The sequence below is a fragment of the Onychostoma macrolepis genome, chromosome 22 (assembly GCF_012432095.1).
Source record: "Onychostoma macrolepis isolate SWU-2019 chromosome 22, ASM1243209v1, whole genome shotgun sequence".
NCBI classification, from domain to species: Eukaryota; Metazoa; Chordata; class Actinopteri; order Cypriniformes; family Cyprinidae; genus Onychostoma; species Onychostoma macrolepis.
In genome coordinates, this window is record NC_081176.1 from 2,140,219 (window position 1) to 2,161,871 (window position 21,653).

General features: G+C 39.9%; 2 protein-coding genes and 1 long non-coding RNA gene across 4 annotated transcripts; all 3 read left to right on the plus strand.

Moving 5' to 3' along the window:
* The first annotated feature begins 672 nt into the window (after positions 1–672).
* fbxo42 (F-box protein 42) lies at positions 673–14,582 on the plus strand. Its single transcript, XM_058760703.1, has 10 exons — positions 673–926; positions 2,514–2,719; positions 4,726–4,842; positions 7,063–7,197; positions 7,295–7,448; positions 9,773–9,883; positions 9,955–10,051; positions 10,135–10,191; positions 10,271–10,387; positions 12,844–14,582. The coding sequence occupies exons 1-10, from the start codon at positions 805–807 to the stop codon at positions 13,747–13,749; spliced, it is 2,022 nt and encodes a 673-aa protein (XP_058616686.1). The 5' UTR covers positions 673–804; the 3' UTR covers positions 13,750–14,582.
* Positions 10,396–12,774, plus strand: LOC131530443 (uncharacterized). The gene is made up of 2 exons (XR_009268389.1): positions 10,396–11,034; positions 11,609–12,774. It is a non-coding gene; the product is annotated as an uncharacterized LOC131530443 (long non-coding RNA).
* A 292-nt stretch (positions 14,583–14,874) lies between the features above and the next one.
* On the plus strand, positions 14,875–21,445 carry slc25a34 (solute carrier family 25 member 34). Of its 2 annotated transcripts, none has more exons than XM_058760704.1 (6): positions 14,875–15,101; positions 16,394–17,265; positions 18,569–18,634; positions 20,592–20,744; positions 20,842–20,976; positions 21,057–21,445. In XM_058760704.1, exons 2-6 carry the CDS (start codon positions 16,849–16,851, stop codon positions 21,228–21,230), a joined length of 945 nt encoding a protein of 314 aa, XP_058616687.1. In that variant the 5' UTR covers positions 14,875–15,101; positions 16,394–16,848; the 3' UTR covers positions 21,231–21,445. The 2 variants fall into 2 exon arrangements, with proteins under 2 accessions (XP_058616687.1, XP_058616688.1); XM_058760705.1 differs by lacking the exon at positions 14,875–15,101 and adding an exon at positions 15,154–15,948.
* The last annotated feature ends 208 nt before the right edge of the window (positions 21,446–21,653 follow it).

Here is a 21,653-nt window from a genome sequence, read left to right on the forward strand (position 1 = left end):
TTTTTTAAGATGAACTGTTTTCTCCCCGAAGCATCCTTAGATGCCAGTGTTCTGCTGTAAGGTTAACCTGCCTGCTTTACATGTTTCAAAAGATGAACAGTTGAAAACATTTGTTAGATATTTAAAAAAAAAATCAAATGTAATCAGTTACTTTAGTAAAGTAATTGAAATAGTTCCACTACTTATTACAATTTAAATAGGGTAACTTGGCATCTGTAATCTATTACATTTAAAAAGTAACCTTCCCAACACAGCATTCAAGAGATCCATTTAGAAGGAACCGACTCGCTAGAATGAATCGAACTTTCCGAAGCTACATATAAGAGCAAGATCCATTTCGAAGGAACCGACTCGCTTGAATGAATCTGATTGACAGTATAAGGTAATATAAATATTACATTAAAACAGCGATCGTCGCGCTATAGTTCCGCGCGCAGCCGAAACGGATCTTTAAAAGACGTGAAATAAAATTATTGCGTTGTAACTATTGTAAATGAATACACTTTTAATTTCCACACCATAGTATATCCTTGGACCAGGCTGTGATTATTGATCTACTGACACCTGCTGGATGATTCGATTCATAACACTTCAGAATAATATGTACGTACGCCACAATCTAACGAACACAATTTCCTCCGCACGTATTACTGACAAACGCGCAAAATCAAGCATCACAGCGTTCTTAGACAAACAAAATCATCAGTAAAACAAACGATACAGCCATAAATACTTGTGTCGGGCGCGCCCGGACGTCGCGTGACGTGTGTGCGTGCGCGCTCCCGAGCGGAGGGAAGATGGCGGATGTTTGGAGTGAGGAGCTTCGTGAGAGCAGCTGATAAAGAGAAACACAAACAAACAACAGCGGAGAAGCAGAAGCAGAAGCAGCAGGCCGGCGAGAGACGGACCGAGACACCGGCAGACAGGTAAACACGCGTCTGGTCACCAGCAGCATCATCTTCATCATCTTCATCATCAGACGAGAAAACCGGCTGTTAGCGCTCAGCTAATGAAGCAGCCGCTGAAAATACTCTCGATTCACACCTCGTTCCTGTACTACCCGAGTAAACATGAGAGTACATGCAGCGGAGTGATCATCTGAGCCGGTGATAAACGACGCTAATTAGATCCGATCAGAGAAAACAGCTGGAGGTCGTTCCTGCGGCTCCCAGCTCTGTTTGGCAGCACAAGTCCGGATCTCTCCGTTATTAAACACAGTTTCTGATTATTAAAGGTGTTGTCATCATCTGAGGGCGTCTTGAAGAACATCTCAATCAGGGTTGCCAGGTTTCCACAACAAAACCCACCCAACTGCTACTCGAAACTAGCCCAGTTGCATTTTAGGGGATCTCCCAGTAAAAACCGCGTTAAAATCCACGTTTTTAGGCTGTTTTCCTGGTCACATTTGCATTTAAAGCTCTAAATATCACGTTGTTGGGGTAGCTTCAACCCGCGGACATGAAAAACAACCCAGTGTTAAAGGATAAGTTCACTTTCAGATTAAAAATCCCCATGTATGCGCATCGCAGAGCTAATGCTAGCCAAGCATTGTGGTTAAAAAGTGTATAAACAATATTATTTTTAAGAAAATGACCGATCGTTTTGCTAGATGAGATCCTTGTTCCTCGGCTGGGATCGTGTAGAGCTCTTTGAAACTGCGTTTTGGATGATCAAATCGTTGGCCTCCATTGAAGTCCACTATATGGAGAAAAATCCTGGAATGTTTTCCTCAAAAAACTTAATCCAGACAGCACACGTACGTCTGCAAGATGTCTGTTAAAGATCTCTTGATCTGGAGAGCATCTGCTGTGTGCAAACGTCTGTAAGATGTCAGTTTTACATACATTCTAAACCATAAACATCTTAAAGACATCTATTTGACATCTGATAGGAGACGTCCTGTAGACGTATTGCAGATGAGCAAACACTCTAAAAACAATACGTCAAATAGACGTCTCCGTGCAATTTCTTTGCGAATGAGGAAAGAAAGGCATGAACATCTTGGATGACATGGAGGCGAGTAAATTATCAGGAAATTTTTATTCTGGAAGTGAACTTATTTTAAATAGTGCTGTCAAATAGCGATTAATCGCATCCAAGATAAGTTTTGTTTACAGAATATGTGTGTACACTGAACATTTATTATGTGTATATATAAATACACACACACACGTAGTATATATTTTGAAAATATTTACATGTATTTAGATGTCTATATTTATATTCATATAATTTATATTTTAAATAAATATATTTAATATATAAAAATAACATTTTTCTGAAATGTATACATGCATGTGTGTGTATTTATTTACATTTAGTCATTTAGCATACACATAATAAATATACACAGTACACGCACATATTTTATGCAAACAAAAACTTTTATTTTGGATGCGATCAATCGTTGACCGCACTAGTTTTAAATCGTGTTAAAGTAGCCCGATTCTGCGGGAAAACGGTGGACTTGGCAACACTGATCTGAACGCAGAGTCGCGTGTTATTCCTCTCAGATCCGCAGACGGCGTCATGTCTGGCTGCGCAGACGGTGAGGACAGCTGCTCGGTTGCCATGGAGACGGAGGAGGTAAAGCCAGGCATGCGCAGCATGGGAGAGCTCCCCGAGGAGGTGCTGGAGTACATCCTCTCCTTCCTGTCGCCCTACCAGGAGCACAAGACGGCCGCGCTGGTCTGCAAGCAGTGGTACCGCCTCATCAAAGGTCAGGGGTCACTTCGGAATCAAAGTGAACGCCAAGAACCATAACCGAAAAATAGTCGCTCTCCAGTCTACGAGAAAATTGCCACATCACAACTATGGTGATAATGACACGGACAACCCAAATATCGTTGATTCACTTTTAAGATGTTTTTTTGCAGATCGTGAACAGTAATAGCACTGACAGCCAATCAGAATTAGAGCTGTAAACCGATTAATCGCGATTAATCGCATCCAAAATAAATGTTTTGTTTACAGGATATATGTGTGTGTACTGTAAACATTTATTATGTATATAAATACACACACACACAATATATATTTTGAAAATATTTACACGTGTCTGCATGCATATATTTATATTAATATAATTTATGTTATATATAAATATATGTAATATAAACATAACATTGATTTTCAATGTATACATGCAAGTTTGTGTATTTATATATAAATATACACAGTACACACCCCTATATTCTGTAAACATAAATTTTTATTTTGGATGCGATTAATCGTTTGACAGCGCTACTCACAATCCAGCGAATTTAAAGCAGCGACAAATTTGCAGAAAAAATAGTTATTGTTATAGTAATCATTTCGGTTATTGATAACGTTAGCATTATCAAAATAGTTGACTTATTGTTATAGCCACACCGTTATAGTTATCATTAAAATGATTATTACAGTTATAGTTATTATAGTTGTCATTATAGTAATCGTAGTAGTTATTGTTATAGTTATGATTACCATTATAGTTATCATTATTACAGTTACTACTATAGCTATCGCTATAGTATTATAGTTACTCTTATAGATATCATTATTGTCATTACCATTATCGGCAGCACTGTAGTTATAGTTACTTTATAGTTGTCATTATAGTTATCATAATTATAGTTACCAATATAGTTATCGTTACAGCATTATAGTTAATGTAATTGCACACATTGATGTCATTGAGTCCGAAATTTTCGCACGTTAAAAAATAAATACGACCTCACGTTGTGTCAATCACTTTTACACACTGCCTCCGAAACTTTCGTCCGTCATAAAAAAAAAATCGGATCAGGTTTTATTTTCTGTGTTTTCGCATCTGTCGCATGCATTTTGATAGGAAAGGATGACGAATGCGAAAAGGCGGAAAAACGCACACGAAAATTTCGGTCTCAATGTGCAATTATATTTACTCTTATAGTTATTGTTATTATTATTACACCGTCTACACCATACGCAACAGTTGTCATGCTGTGTTGCAAAAGCTAAAGTTTGTCTACACTGGACGCGGCAAAGCGACCGTTGACAATCATTTTAACTTTGTGTCAGTACGTGATCCGTCAGTTGACGTGCCGCTCGCGTCCGGTGTGGACATGGTGTTATAGTAACTGTTATAGTTAGAGCTGTAGTTATCGTTTATAATTACTGTTATAGTATTATAGTTACTCTTGTAGTTATCAGTATTATAGTTACCGTTATAGTTATCATTATAGATATCATAGGTAGCATTATTTTTGGTGGTGTTGTTATTGTTATATAGTTATAATTATTGTTATTATAGTTACTATTATAGTTATTGTATTTATCGTTATAGTTACCGTAGCTATCGTTGCACTTATCATAGTTACTGTTAAATTTATCATTGTAGCGGTCGCTATAGTTATAGTAAATATAGTTACTGTTATAGTGATTGTTTCAGTTATTATAGTTACAGTTATGGTTACTGTGACCTGTATGGTTGTGGTTTAGTGGTTGTGGGATGTGAGACGAGATTAACGGTCAGTCGGACGCGTCAGCTGTGAATGTGAATCTCTCTCTCTCTCTGTGTGTGTGTGACTCTCTCCCTCTCCTTCTCCCTCTCTCCCTCTCTCTCTCTCTCTCTCTGTGTGTGTGTGACTCTCTCCCTCTCCTTCTCCCTCTCTCCTCTCTCTCTCTCTCTCTCTCTGTGTGTGTGACTCTCTCCCTCTCTCTCTCTCTCCCTCTCTCCTCTCCCTCTCTCTCTTTCTCTCTCAGGTGTGGCGTATCAGTGTTATCATGGTTTCCTGAGGGCTGTTCAGGAGGGAAACATCCAGTGGGAGAGTCGCACATATCCGTATCCTGGAACACCGATAACACAACGCTTCTCACACAGTCAGTGAACGGATCACACACACACTGACACACATACACACACACACACACACATACTGACACACACACACACACACACACACACACACTGACACACACACTGACACACACACACACTGACACACACTGACACACACACACACACTGACACATACTGACACACACACACACTGACACACACTGACACACACACACACTGACACACTGACACACACACACACACACACACACACACACACTGACACACATACACACACACACACACACACACACACACACACACACTGACACACACACACACACTGACACACACACACACACACTGACACACACACACACACACACTGACACACACACACATACTGACGCGCACACACACACACACATACTGACACGCACACACACACACACACACATACTGACATGCAAACACACACAAATGTGTTTGCAGCGCTTCAATCAGTTTTAAGCAAATGTGCTGATCTCACAATAAAGTGTGAAGGAACCTAGTATTCACACCTCCTGATTTCTCACACACACACACACACACACACACGTTTACTTAGCTGTCTAAATGGGGACATTCCATAGGCGTAATGGTTTTTATACTGTACAAACCGTATATTCTATTGCCCTACACCAACCCTACACCTAAACCTACCCCTTACAGGAGACTTTCTGCATTTTTACAATTTCAAAAAACCTTTGTTTACTCTATTTTTAAACTGGTTTTACAAATGAGGACGTCCCCAAAGGGAGGTTTTTGGAGATTTTGTCAGGTTTAGCTTACTTTTGGGTACAAATTTGTCCCCAAAATATGGTTAAGTAGGTACACACACACACACACAAATGTGTTTGCAGCGCTTCAATCAGTTTTAAGCAGTTCAAATGTGCTGATCTCACAATAAAGTGTGAAGGAACCTAGTATTCACACCTCCTGATTTCTCACACACACACACACACACACACACACACTGACATATATACACACACACACACACACCAGTTTCCTGATGTTTAGTAGAATTAGATCACACTAGATTCTTTTGAAATGACTCTTTTGAACCAGTTCTTTTAATGAATCACAAGTGATTAGTTTGAATCATTGAGTCAGAGCATCTGAATCACTCACTGATGAGATGTTGATTATTGAGTTGTATGAAATAGTGTTGTCACGGTACCAAAATTTCAGTATTCGGTACCGATACCAGTCAAAATCCACGGTTCTCAGTTCCAATTTCGGTACCACATGCTAATTTAAAAAAAACATACTATTTTTAATAAAGTCAAACAAAAATAAAAATGTACAAAAATCAATCCCATTCTTTATACTTTATTTAAATTGTGTTTCAAGTTTTTCCGCAAGTAATAAAAGTATGAAAAACAGTAAACAAGTTTCACCCAAATTTAATTTGTCTTTTAATTAATTAAATTTAAACACATTGTATTGTTTTGGTAAATAAAGGGGATTTACTATTAAAATTAAAATATGGAAGAAATATTGTGTGACGACTTTAAAAAAAAAAATTATATATATATAAAATTATATTTCTGGCACAATGTCTTTAAGATGAACTTTTATTTTGACGGGTTGCCGTGAATACCTTTACATTTCTGTGTGTAGCTATATGATATGACGCTGGTTTTACTCAATGAAACGGTAAAATGCTCGTGAAGTGACTCTCAGAGCAGTTCTGTAGATGTTGTTTATGTATTTATGTCCTCATTGAGACGGCAGATGAGCGTCAGGCGCGCTTCAGTGTGTGTAGTCTCTGCCATTCATTCACTCACACAGAGACTCGCAGAACATGCGGGATTCATATCTGAATCGACTTTTGCAGCTTAATATTTACAGATACTAGTCCACGTCGCGATTTGATTTAAGTGCAATGATACTTTTGATTAATTCATCCAAACTTTGACAAATTCCGTGACATTCCGTGCTAAACTGTAAATTCCGTTTTTATAACTGGATTCCGAGATTCCGTCCGCGTTTTCTGCATCGCGGAAATCATAGAGCTGTACGCGTCAAGAACCGGGTCGACCGGGTACTCGGTACCACCGGTACTTAAAAAAACCTGGTACCATGACGTTTTCACTTTTTTAGTACCGACTTGGTACCGAAGTACCGGGTCTTTTGACAACACTAGTATGAAATGGTAACTATTGACCGTTTGTAGTGTACTGTGGTTGAGTTTGGTTTGTGTGTGTGTGTCACAGGTGCGTGTTACTACGACTCGAACCAGTCGATGTACGTGTTCGGCGGCTGCACTCAGAGCAGCTGTAATGCGGCTTTTAACGATCTGTGGCGTCTGGATCTGAACAGTAAGGAGTGGATCCGGCCGCTGGCGTCAGGTCAGACTCAGTGTGTGTGTGTGTGTGCGTGTGTGTGTGCGTGCGGCGTCGCGTCAGCTCCATCAGTCACAGCTCTTGTGTTGTGTGTTGTGTTCAGGCTCGTATCCGTCTCCTAAAGCCGGAGCCACGCTGGTGATGTACAGGGATCTGCTGGTGCTGTTCGGTGGCTGGACGCGGCCCAGTCCATACCCTCTCCACCAGCCAGAGCGCTTCTTCGACGAGATACACACCTACTCGCCCTCCAAGAACTGGTGAGACTCTGTACCAAATCTGACCCTGGACCACAAAACCAGTCATAAGGGCCAATTTTTTTGAAATTGAGGTTTATACATCACCTGAAAGCTGAGTAAATAATCTTGTTGTTAGGATCGGACAATATTTGTCTGAGATGCAACTATGTGAAAATCTGGAATCTGAGGGAGCAAAAAAATCTAAATATTGAGAAAATCGCCTTTAAAGTTGTTCAAATGAAGTTCTTAGCAATGCATATTACTAATCAGAAATTAAGTTTTGATATATTTACGGTACGAAACTTACAAAACATCTTCATGGAACATGATCTTAATATCCTAATGATTTTTGGCATAAAAGAAAGAAAATGTATAATTTTGAGCCATACAATGTATTGTTGGCTATTGCTACAAATATAGCTGCTGCTTATGACTGCTTCTGTGCTGCAGGGACACAAATAATCTTCATTTATTCACAAAGTACCTTTGATTAATCATGATTAATTACAAATTTAAAATACTAGTATTTACCTGTAAATGTGTTGAAAAAGAAATGCATGACAAACTAGTTTAAGGAAACAGAATCTTTCACACTTCCGCCAGGTATGAGACATAATCCTTATTATTCTTTTATCATTATTCTTTTGTTTTTATTCAGCCATTATCAGCTTTTATACTGGCATTTCAAGGTTTACCAAGCCACATCGCTTCAATCCCAGTATACATTTACCCAACTATTATCAAAAGTATTTCTAAATAAATACAACAAAACATTTCTTCCGACCTTACGTGAAGTATTATGAAAAAATGCATTATGAAGAAGAATTGGACCTGTTCTGCAGCTGCATTAGAGCTAATATTAGCATCATGCTACATAAGACAATTTATGAGATTAATAGTGCACTTTTACTCACAACTCACTTCAAACCACCATCGAGTGTTTGTAATATCATCACATGTGCAATTTGGTCATTTACTGTTGTTAAAATATGCTATTTATAGCCTTTTATATCGCTGCACAAATTAGCATTTCAGATGTACACATTCAACTCAAGAAAATCACATACAGACCATATCTATCGTAATTGTGTGTTTATTATCTAATATAATCTATAGTGGCTGTTGTCATGTTTATTTCTGCTGTAAAAGCCTTAACATGTATGCTCTGCTGAAACTCACGTTCTTTGTGATGTTACTGCCTCTCCGTTCTTAAGTTGCCAGGGATACATTCCAAGTATAATACACATTAGTAAAAGGATCTATTTTAATTTTTATTTGTCTATATACACTTTGAGCAGTGGTGGGACATTATAAAAGTAGCCCAAAAAACGCAACCCACAGCTCTGTAATTTTTTCCCCGCGACTGTATTTTCAAAATAGCCCACTTGTGCCGTTACCCTGGCAACACTGCTGTACCCTCATCACTCAATGATAGATGACCTTCTGCGCTGCGATGACGGGAAGAAGTTGGGGTCAAACCTTATCAAGTGATTAATTTGCGTTAAAAAAAATTAACGTGTTAAAATTTTTAGATTAATCGCATGCGTTAACGTTGACACCCCTTATTTTATATATATATATATATATATAACTTTGTTTTTTTTTTTTTTATAATAATAGTTGCCCTATCAAAAGTTTTATTTTCCTGGATTTAGTTTTAATGCCTTATTTTAACTTGAATCCATTAAAGCATATATAATCAGTATTAACAATTTAATAATTGATAAACAATAAAACAATGATGAATTGTTTTATTTAAAAAAAATTTTTTACATTCTGTGTTTTTGTGATTGAATACAAATGTATCATTATTGATTTATTTTAGATTAGATTTTTTTAATTAAACTTTTAATCGCTTATTTAAATAATGAAAATACAACAATTTCTTTGTATAAGAAAAAAAAAATTCTAATAAAATTTTAGTGTAAATAAATATTTTGACTGATTAATTTTTAACTGACTAACTGAAAATTGAGTGTTTTACTGTTTTGCATTATTACACACTGTTTCCTATTTAATGCTGTAAAGCTGCTTTGACATAATCTGTATTATTAAAAGCGCTATATAAATAAAGGTGACTTGACGTAAGAGACTGTATCATTTTTGTTACTTTCAGAAGTATATTTTATAATACAGCAGCAATATCTTTCAGTCATAATTTGAACTGAACTTTTTTTTTGGCATTTAAGTTCGTTTGTGTTTTATGATTGTTTTTATCAAATGAAATGAAAACGTTTGGTTTTATTGACTGGGTTCTGCGATTCCGTCCACGGTGTGACTCAAGGGAAGCTGCGTGTGTCAGACAGGAAGTGGAACCTGTAACTCCGCCTCTTTCTCACCCGCAGGTGGAACTGCATCGTGACGACTCACGGGCCGCCGCCGATGGCGGGACACTCGTCCTCCGTGATCGGCAGCACTATGGTGGTGTTCGGAGGCTCTCTGGGCGCGCGGCAGATGTATGTATGATGCGAGAGAGTCGGCCGCGAGCGATCGAGTCTCGTGTTTATCGTGTGTGTTTGTGCCGCAGGAGTAACGAGGTCTGGGTTCTGGATCTGGAGCAGTGGTCCTGGTCCAAACCGGCCGTCAGCGGCCCATCTCCTCACCCGCGCGGAGGACAGTCTCAGGTAACGGTGCTTCCTCAGTCTCTCACTGACTCCCATGATGCTCTGAGTCTGAGCCACTCACTGTGTCGCCTCATATTCCTCAGATCGTGATCGACAGCGAGACGCTACTGATTCTGGGCGGCTGTGGCGGACCGAACGCTGTGAGTATCTGCTGTGTGTGTGTGTGTGTGTGTGTGTGTGTGTGTGGAGATGGGCTTCAGTGACTGTCTGTGTGTGCAGCTGCTGAAGGATGCGTGGTTGCTGCACATGAGCGCCTCCCCCTGGACGTGGCAGCAGCTGCGCGTGGAGAACGAGGATCACGGCGCGCCGGAGCTCTGGTGCCATCCGGCCTGCAAGGTGCGACTTCAAACATTCACTTCCTGATTAGAGAACTGTGTGAGATAAACTCGCAAGGTCCACTGCAAGGTCGCATTCAGATTCACCCTACATTTTTTTTCGTTAATCCGTTTCCCTCAGATGTACATCGCAATACGAAAAACAAGATTTGTCGCTACTACGGTTACATTGCAATTTTAATTCAATTTGAAAAGGAGTCTGAAAGTCAGAATTGCGAGATGTAAAGTCAGAATTGCAAAAAAGTCAGATATGTGAGACGTAAAGTCAGAATTGCAGAAAAAGTCAGAATTGCAGAAAAAGTCAGAATTGCTAAAAAAAGTCAAAAATGCGAGATGTAAGGTCAGAATTGCTAAAAAAGTCAGAAATGCGAGATATAAAGTCAGAATTGCAAAAAAGTCAGATATGTGAGATGTAAAGTCAGAATTCCGAGACGTAAAGTCAGAATTGCAGAAAAAGTCAGAATTGCAAAACAAGTCAGAAATGCGAGATGTAATGTCAGAATTGCTAAAAAAGTAAAAATGCGAGATGTAAAGTCAGAATTGCAGAAAAAGTCAGAATTGCAGAAAAAGTCAGAAATGCGAGACGCAAAGTCAGAATTGCAGAAAAAGTCAGAATTGCTAAAAAAAGTCAAAAATGCGAGATGTAAGGTCAGAATTGCTAAAAAAGTCAGAAATGCGAGATATAAAGTCAGAATTGCAAAAAGTCAGATATGTGAGATGTAAAGTCAGAATTCGAGACGAAAGTCAGAATTGCAGAAAAGTCAGAATTGCAAAACAAGTCAGAATTGCAAAAAGTCAGATATGTGAGATGTAAGGTCAGAGTTGCAGAAAAAGTCAATTGCATTAAAAAGTCAGAAATGCGAGATGTAACGTCAGAATTGCTAAAAAAAAGTCAGAAATGCGAGATGTAACGTCAGAATTGCAAAAAGTCAGATATGTGAGATGTAAGGTCAGAATTGCTAAAAAGTCAGAAATGCGAGATGTAAAGTCAGAGTTGCAGAAAAGTCAGAATTGCAAAAAGTCAGATATGCGAGACGTAAAGTCAGAATTGCTAAAAATGCGAGATGTAAGGTCAGAATTGCAGAAAAGTCAGAAATGCAAGATGTAAAGTCAGAATTCGAGGCGTAAAGTCAGAATTGCAAAACAAGTCAGAATTGCAAAAAGTCAGATATGTGAGATGTAACGTCAGAATTGCTAAAAAGTCAAAAATGCGAGATGTAAGGTCAGAATTGCTAAAAAAGTCAGAAATGCGAGATATAAAGTCAGAATTGCAAAAAAGTCAGATATGTGAGATGTAAAGTCAGAATTCCGAGACGTAAAGTCAGAATTGCAGAAAAAGTCAGAATTGCAAAACAAGTCAGAATTGCAAAAGTCAGATATGTGAGATGTAAGGTCAGAGTTGCAGAAAAAGTCAATTGCATTAAAAAGTCAGAAATGCGAGATGTAACGTCAGAATTGCTAAAAAAAAGTCAGAAATGCGAGATGTAACGTCAGAATTGCAAAAAAAGTCAGATATGTGAGATGTAAGGTCAGAATTGCTAAAAGTCAGAAATGCGAGATGTAAAGTCAGAGTTGCAGAAAAAAGTCAGAATTGCAAAAGTCAGATATGCGAGACGTAAAGTCAGAATTGCTAAAAAATGCGAGATGTAAGGTCAGAATTGCAGAAAAAGTCAGAAATGCAAGATGTAAAGTCAGAATTCCGAGACGTAAAGTCAGAATTGCAGAAAAAGTCAGAATTGCAAAACAAGTCAGAATTGCAAAAGTCAGATATGTGAGATGTAACGTCAGAATTGCTAAAAAAGTCAGAAATGCGAGATGTAACGTCAGAATTGCTAAAAAAAAGTCAGAAATGCGAGATGTAACGTCAGAATTGCAAAAAAAGTCAGATATGTGAGATGTAAGGTCAGAATTGCTAAAAGTCAGAAATGCGAGATGTAAAGTCAGAATTGCAAAAAAGTCAGAATTGTGAGACGTAAAGTCAGAGTTGCAGAAAAAAGTCAGAATTGCAAAAAAAGTCATAAATGCGAGATGTAAGGTCAGAATTGCAGAAAAAAGTCAGAATTGCAAAACAAGTCAGAAATGCGAGATGTAAAGTCAGAATTGCAAAAAAGTCAGAATTGCTAAAAAAAAGTCAGATATGCGAGACGTAAAGTCAGAATTGCAGAAAAAAGTCAGAATTGCTAAAAAAGTCAGAAATGCGAGATGTAAAGTCAGAATTGCAAAAAAGTCAGAAATGCGAGACGTAAAGTCAGAGTTGCAGAAAAAAGTCAGAATTGCAAAACAAGTCAGAAATGCGAGATGTAACGTCAGAATTGCAAAAAAGTCAGAATTCCGAGACGTAAAGTCAGAATTGCAAAAAAGTCAGTTGCATTAAAAAGTCAGAAATGCGAGATGTAAAGTCAGAGATTTGTTGCTATATTGGTTACATAACGCAGTATATCTCTCTCTCTGTCTCAGGTGGGTCAGTGTGTGGTGGTTTTCTCTCAGGCGCCATCGGGTCGAGCTCCTCTCAGCCCAAGTCTGAACTCTCGGCCCTCGCCCATCAGCTCGACGCCCGCCCCTCTGGGCCCGGACCCGCCCTCGCTGCGCTCCCAGTCTCCGGTGCGTGGCGTGGTGCTGGGCGCGGTAGAGGAGGCGCCCTGCGTGAACGGCCGCTGGGGAACCCTGCGGCCCCGAGCGTCGGCCCGAGCCTCGCCCTCACGGGGCCCTGACAGCCCGCCGCTACTCAATGGCTCCTCGCCCTCCACCAGCCCGGTGCAGGCGGCGTCTCCGCCCACTCGCCCGCAGGCGGAGTACAGCTGGGACGGCTCTCCCTCTGCCGAACCGCCCGCTTCTAACGGGCTGCACACGCCTCCGCAGGCCGGGTCACCGCGCACCCCTCCGGGCGCCGTATCTCCCGCCGCCCTGCGCCGTGGTTTGGAGGCCGTCAAAGCTTCCTCCTCGCTGCCATCCTCTTCTTCGCTGTCTCAGCCGGGCGCGTCCGCCAGCACGTCGCCCGCCTCCTCCAGCCCGCCGCAGGCCGCCGACGCGCCCTCCATCCCTCCCATTGCCCGCCGCCTCGCCCACCACCCGCCGCAGAGCCTGAACGTGGGCAAGCCGCTCTACCAGTCGCTCAACTGCAAGCCCATGCAGATGTACCTGCTGGACATTTCTCGTGCCAAGTCGGGCGGCGTGGTGTCGTGGCGGGCGTACGGGAGCGGCGGAGCGCCCAGCGCCGTCACTGGGCCACCCGAGACCAGCCTGCACACAGTGGTTCAGGGCCGTGGCGAGCTTATCATCTTCGGCGGCCTGATGGACAAAAAGCAGAACGTGAAATATTACCCCAAAACCAACGCCTTGTACTTCGTCCGCGCCAAGAGGTAATGGAGGAACGGCAACGACTGCTGCCCTTACACTAACTTACCTTAAAATACAGCTCGACACATATAAAGGACACTCAAACATAGTTGTGGTTTCAGTTTCTGAGCGAGCGGATGATGTTTTTGCTATGTGCTCTGCGAGTGTGTGAGAGAGAGAACTCTAGAAGGGAATGTTTTATTGTTTCTGTCGTATCACCCTCAGAAACGCTGAAGGAAACAGATGATTATAGGAGGAACTGATGAAATGGACCTTTTTTACTGCTCTTTCGGCCTGCAATGTTTACATTAAACGTGTGTGTGTGTGTGTGTGTGTGAGAGAGAGAGAGAGAGTGTGTGATGGTACTGTTGAGGGAATGAGACTGTGGATTGTAAACAGAAATAAAGTTCTCCATGTCTTAATTCTCTGAGATAATGTTGCTTGCGTTTTTATGATCTTGACTGTAACGGAATAAAGCTGTGTGGTCATTTACGACGTCACCTGATCTGCTCTTCAAACACCATCTCAATTCACACAGTTCTACTACATGCTACATTTTAATGTCATTGTTTTATTTTAGGTTTATAAATTTAAAAGCTGTAATAAATGCACAATGTAAAGTCAGAATTGCGGGAGGGAAAATCAGAATTGTGTAAAAAAAAAAAAAAAGTAATAATTGCAAGATATAAAGCCAAAACTGCGAAAAGTCAGAATTGTGAGATGTGAAGTCAAAATTGAAAAAAAAATCTAAAGTGTGAAAATGTGAAGTCTGAATTGTGTAAAGTAATTATTGCAAGATATAAAGTGAAAATTGCAACAACAAAAAATTGCGAGACCAAGTCAGAATTGAAAAAAATAAATTGTCAAAATGTGAAGTCTGAATTGCGCAGTCAGAATTGTGTATAAAATTAATAATTATGAGATTTAAAGTCAGAATTGCAGAAAAATATAAATTGTGAGATGTGAAGTCAAGTGTGAAAAAAGTCAATTGCAAAATAAATCAAATGTCAACAAACTTTTTTTATTTAATGTTTGTATTTAATACATTTTATATTTACATTATTTCATGTTTATTCAATACATATTATATATTTAGTATAAATATTTTGAACAGTTTGTGAGTCAGTTTGCCGCCATCAGGGGTTTGTTGTTCTGGTTCTGACTCGAGAGTGTTTCAGATCCACGATGGACTTTCACCTTTAACCCATTTGAATTCATTCTGCGGTGCTCCGCCCTGATTGGCTGCGCGCTGGGGAGGCAGTGAGGTGGAGCTGCAGCCGCGCGGTGATTGGTCGAGGCGAGGCGGTGGGCGGGGCGTTGTCTCGAGAGCTTCGTGTTTATCGGAGTGTGAAGCACAAGCAGAGACGCGATCAGACTCGGTAAGACGCGCTCATACTGACCAAATACTTGTGTAAAGTTTAAGAGTTTCATTGATTTCTGTGTTTGTAGCGTATGTAATGCGTAGCTTAAACACACAAATGCTACGATCATTTATATGCAAACAAAATGTCATAAACTTATACAGATATCCATCCCAAATTAAAAATACTATAGTAATTTATAGTAAAGTGTATTATACTGTATATATTATAGTATTTACAACACTTTGTTAATGAATGCTGCAGTATACTGTAGAATTAACTAGTGAACTGATAAACTGTAATAAATACTGCAGTATACTTTAGTTTTTACTACAGTAAATGGCACTTAAACGCGTTTGATTCTGCTGCTCAGGATTCCTGGTTGTTTACCGTGTTTATACTGTAGTGTACTGTAGTATAATATAGTTGTAGAAAATGTAGTACAGTATTGGGTAAAGTCATTTGTTTACATTACTACCACAGCAACTATAGAGTTACCACAACAAATTAATTCAAGTACTTTACTATAGTATGCTTCAAAAACACTGTAGTATTTACTATAAATGACTATAGTATTTTTTCATGTGGGATTATACTCTTTGCAAAAAATAACCATGGTTTTATTATAGTAAAATTGTAGTAACCATGTTTTTTTGGTTGGTTGATTGATTACCATTTATATAACCAATGTTTTGTTACAAATACCATGGCCGAACTATGGTTAGTGTAGAAAAACTGTTACCGTGGTTTAACTACAGTAACCATGATTTATTTATTTTTTTACTTTATCTGTAGTAAAACCATAGTTGATTTTCGTAAGGGTTGCGTGAGATTCTGTCCAGTCAGCATGTTCAGTGGTGTTTGAGTGAGTCTTGTTATCTCACTTTGCTTTTTTAAAGGGGTCATGATGCGATTTCCTTTCTCTTTGAAGTGTTACAAGCTGTCTGTGTGTAGATGAGATCCCTGAAGATGCAAAGACTAAAGTCTCAAAACCAAAGAGATATTCTTCATCAAGTTAAGACTCGTCCACGACCCCCTAAAACGCCTCATTTAAACATGTCCCACATGTCTACGTCACGGTGTGGGGAGATTTGCATAACACCGCCCAAATGTTTACGCAAAGAAAGAAGGCGTAACTTTTATTCTCGCTGTTTGTTTCTAAATATGGTACGGGCGTAACATTTCCATCACACGCTTTTTGTTCACATGTTATATTCAGCATCGTCATATGACCCCTTTAAATGAAAACTTACATTTTTGGTTCTTGTTCATAAATCATTGTGATGACAGTAACTTCTGACCCATTTCAGGTTTGAATCCTGGACGTTAGAAACGCTTCTGTGGTGTCGACATTCAGACTGAGTGAAACAACAACTGAAACATGATAATAGAGTATAAGGTTACATACATACGTACATACAACACTGTGAGATAACACACTCTCTCACACACACACACACACACACTCACACACACACACACACACACACACACACACACACACACACACACACACACACACACACACACACACACACACACACACACACACACACTCACACACACACACACACTCACACACTCACACACTCACACACACACACACACACACTCACTCACACACACTCACACACACACACTCACACACACACACACTCACACACTCACACACACTCACACACTCACACACTGACACACACACACACTCACACACTCACACACACCACACAGTGGGATCGGAGGTGAATTAGGTGTGTTTTCCGCCATGCGACTCGTGAGCTCTCCGGCCGACCCCTCGGCCGGGCCCCGGGCCCTGTGGCTCCCGCTGGACTTCAGTCTGGGTGCGCTGGCGTGCTGCGGCGCGTGTGTGTTGACGAACCCGCTGGAGGTGGTGAAGACGCGGCTGCAGCTGCAGGGGGAGCTGGCGGCGCAGGGCTCGTACCGGCGGCTGTACCGCGGTGTGATGCAGGCGCTGTGGCTGGTGGCCGGCGCTGACGGACTCCGCGGCCTGCAGAAGGGCCTGACCGCGGCGCTGCTGTACCAGGGCCTGATGAACGGCGTGCGGCTCGGGTTCTACTCCTACACGGAGGCCTCGGGGCTCACGGACGCAGCGGGCGGGCGTCTGGTCGCAGGAGCCGCCGCCGGAGCGCTGGGCGCGTTTATCGCCTCGCCCGCATATCTGGTAAGAGACCGACGCTGCACTGCAGGTGGTGTTTCTGCAGGTCATGTGATCTTGGTAGATGCATAGAATGCGAAAACTAAGGGCTTGCAATCACTGTCCACATAAACGATTCATAACGAATGTCAGCAGACTATGGAATGCTTTTCGTTCCATTATTGCGTGTGTGAATGCAGGAGACCGGAAACGCAACTCATGCGACTTATTGCTGCGTTTAACAACTTGCGCCAACGCAAACCATCTTTTAGTGTTAAAATAGTGCTGTCAGGATTTACTAAAGACACGCAGTGAAGAATTAGCGCTGAAAAAGCGTGGACACAGTTATTTTTGCGCCTGACCTTATTGAATATACATTTGTAGGAGTTTCTCTTTCAGACACAAAATTTATGGGAGCAGAGTATTAAAATGAATCACGCAATGCGATTTACTAATGCTTGTGCTCGTCAAATTACTGGGATTTGTGCCATTATTTAACGCCCCAAAAAAGCATGTCTTAAAGCAGGTGGTAATTTGCGCTGCTCTTGGGAGATTGCGCTGGTCTTTATGGAAATGATCTGCTGCGTCTGTGTTCATTAATGTGCGCATTGTTAGTAAATCACACGCGGAATTTTCCACTTCCACCTGCGCTATTATGCTAATTTGACCTGTTTAGTAAATCTGGCCCTAAGTTTGGTGAGCTCGGACCTGAAGATATGTGACCAGTAGAACGTTTATACGTCACGGCGTGAACTCTTAGCTGAATTAAAAGAACGCAAAGCTACGGAATTGCAACGTCGCAGGAAAGTGCAGTAGATCACATATTTTCACATTTTGGATTATACGATGAACTGTGAAGTGCCACACAGTGTGACATCATATCATGACCATTACAGTGTCCATTCGTAGAAATTCTTAAAGCATAGTGTGACGCAGCTGAACACTGCGCTCTTTGTTTAGCGCTGCATTTAAACATCTACAGCGTTTGATTCTGCTGGTCAGGATTTCTGGTTGTTTACCGTGTTTAACCGACTCATTTTCTGCAACGGTCGGGAGCAGTAACTGGAGTTGTTGTCTGTTTGCTGCTGCATCAATCACTGGGACGCTGCACACACACACACACACACACACACACACACACACACACACACACACACACTGAGTGTTGACAGTAAGACAGCCGGAGACAGGCTCAAATATCAAAACGAGAGGAGTATATATATGCATGAAATGCACTGTACGACACTTGGCTGTTTACAGGAGTGTTGTGTAAGCTTGACGTGTTCCTGAGAACTTCAGACTCATGTGTGTGTCTGTGTTTGTCCGTCAGGTGAAGACACACCTGCAGGCGCAGACAGTGACGGCCATCGCAGTCGGACACCAGCACAACCATCAGGTACTGAGTCATGTGATTCATGTCTAATTCAGTCTTATTTTCCAGTACCCACCCAAAATATGTGACCTGAACTGTGAGCACACAGTGGGAGTGTGTGTGTGTGTGTGTGTGTGTGTGTGCTTGGACACTCCTCTCACTGTTCTGCAGCTGCAGCCAATCAGTGTCCAGCACACAGAGTAGGGCCATTAATACACAGAGCCATAGTTCACTGACAAGCTACGCTAAAGACGAATCGCCTTCGATTATGAACGTGGTTTAGCGTCGCTTGTCAGTGATCTACGGCTCTGTGTATTAACTGCCGCTCCGTCTGAAAGCAGGTGATGGCGATTTACTGCTAATCACAAAACCGGCTTTACTGATAATCAAATACAATATCTGATCACTGATATCTCTTCAGCTCGACAAACATCTCTCGTCTGCAGAGCTCCTGCACACATCCGGCCCTTCATTGCTCATTTATGACAGATTCCGCCTAATTTAATAATGACTTTAAACTAAACTGAGCTGGACAATGACATCTCTGAATTCAATAATGAAATGCCTTTAACTGAAAATTGAGTGTTTAATCTTATCATTATACATTACTGACACTCTATCCTCCAATTTGATACTGTTAAGTGCTTTGACACAATCTGTATTGTTAAAAGCGCTATATAAATAAAGGTGACTTGACTTTATTTCAGATTTTCAGAGATAATTTCTGAGATGATGTGCTTGCAGTGATTATATATGTATTTCAGTGTATTTTAATGTATTTTCAATTTGAGTATACTATTTGAGTTTATTTTAATATATTTTACTTTATCCAAATATGTTTGAGTTTGAGTATATTTGAAAATATTTGAGTATATTTTATTATATTTAAGTGAGTGTATTTCAGGTTATTTAATTATATTTAAAAATATTTGAGTATAAGTTTAATTTGATAAGTTGAGTTTAGGTTTATTTGAGTATATTTGAGTATATGTGAGTTTGAGTTTATATGAGTTAAATATATTTAAGTATATATTTGATTTTATTATTTGAGTTTGCTTAAGTATATTTACGTTTGTTTGAATTTTTTTTTACTACATTTCAGTTAATTTGAGAAAATTTGAATTTAACTGTTTTTGAGTAGAAGTATATTTGAGTTTGGCTGTAAGTATATTGAGTATATATTTGATTTTATTATTTGAATATATTTCAGTTTGAATTTATTATTTGAGTTTAGCTGAGTATATATTTACATTTACTTTAATATATTTTAGTTAATTTGAGTATATTTGAGTTCGTGTATTGAGTTAATTTGAGTATATTTACATTTATTTGAATATATATGACTACATTTGAGTTCATTTGAGTATACATGAGTTTATTGTTCAAGTATTTTTGAGTAAGTTTGAGTATATTTGAGTTTATTGAGAATATTGGTTTATTATTTGAGTATATATGAATTTATGTATAAGTATATTTGAGTTTATTGTTTTGAGTATATTTCAGTTAATTGTCTGAGTACATTTGAGTTTGTTATTTGAGTATATTTGAGTTTATTTTATGAGTACATTTGAGTTTATTACATATTTGAGTGTATTGTTTGAGTATACTTAAGTATATTTGAGTGTATTGCGTGAGTATGCTTGAGTTTATTGTGAGTATATTTGAGTGTGTTGTATAAGTATATTTAGGTTTGAGTATATTTGAGTGTATTGTGTGAGTATATTTGTGTGTATTATGTGATTATATCTGAGTTTGAGTATATTTGAATGTATTGTGTGAGTATACTTGAGTTTGTTGTGTGAGTATAATTAAATGTGTATTGTATGAGTATACAATGCAAACTAAAATATACTCAAATTTTCTCAAACTCAAATATACTCATACAATAGAGTTTGAGAAAAATTGAGTATATTTTAGTATGTTCGAGTGGGTTGGTGGGTTTTCCCTGCTGTTTTATTGACGAAGTGTTTGTGTTGTTCAGGGCGTGTTGAGCGCGTTTGTCTCCATCTACCGGCGGGAGGGTGTGACGGGTCTGTGGCGGGGCGTTAACGGGGCCGTCCCCAGGGTCATGGTGGGGTCAGCGGCTCAACTGGCCACGTTCAGCTCGTCTAAAGACTGGGTTACACGCGCCCAGGTCAGCACACACACATATCTGCATATGTAAATGAGCACAGACTCACATGTGTGAGAATGGAATCCAGTACTAGTTGAGTTTGTGGATGTGTTTGCAGTGGTTTGATCCTCACAGCTGGCTCGCTGCGCTCACTGCCGCCATGATCAGCGGGGTCGCCGTGGCGATTACCATGACGCCGTTTGATGTCATCAGCACACGCCTGTACAACCAACCGGTGGACGAGTTTAAAAGGGTAAAGCACACACGATATAAGACCATGCAAAACAACATTAACAATTTAGAGTATGTATTAAAACCAAACCTCTCTTTCAGGGGCGTCTGTACTGCGGGTTTGTGGACTGTCTGATGAAGGTTTGCGCTACTGAGGGGATCATGGGTCTGTATAAAGGAATGACGCCAGTGTTTGTGCGTCTGGCTCCTCATACGGTTCTCAGTATGCTCATATGGGACGTCCTGAGACAACAAGCGCTGCTGTACACGCACTGATTCACCACACATGACCCGGAGCGGGTGTGAATTCTGCTCTGGAGTTTTTATTGTCATTACGCTTTCACTGAAACGGACTCTTGAAATGCAGTTGAAGAGGATCATGGGAAGAACGGTTTTACCTCACTGGTGTGTGTCTTATCTCTGATATAACCCTGTAAAGACTCTTTGTATTTTTTAATTTGTAGTTTATTATTAAAGTTTTTACTGACTGACTTCGGTGTGTCTGTGTTTATTTTTATTTTTTTTTTAACAATAATTTTTTATTTTCAAGGATTGTCATACAGGTTAAGATAACAGTTAAATTTTTCATTATAACGGAATAAAAATAAATGAATAATAATAATAATAATAATACATACATAAATTAACTCACTAACTCAATACCCCTTAGTAAAAAAAATAAATAAAATAAAAATAAAT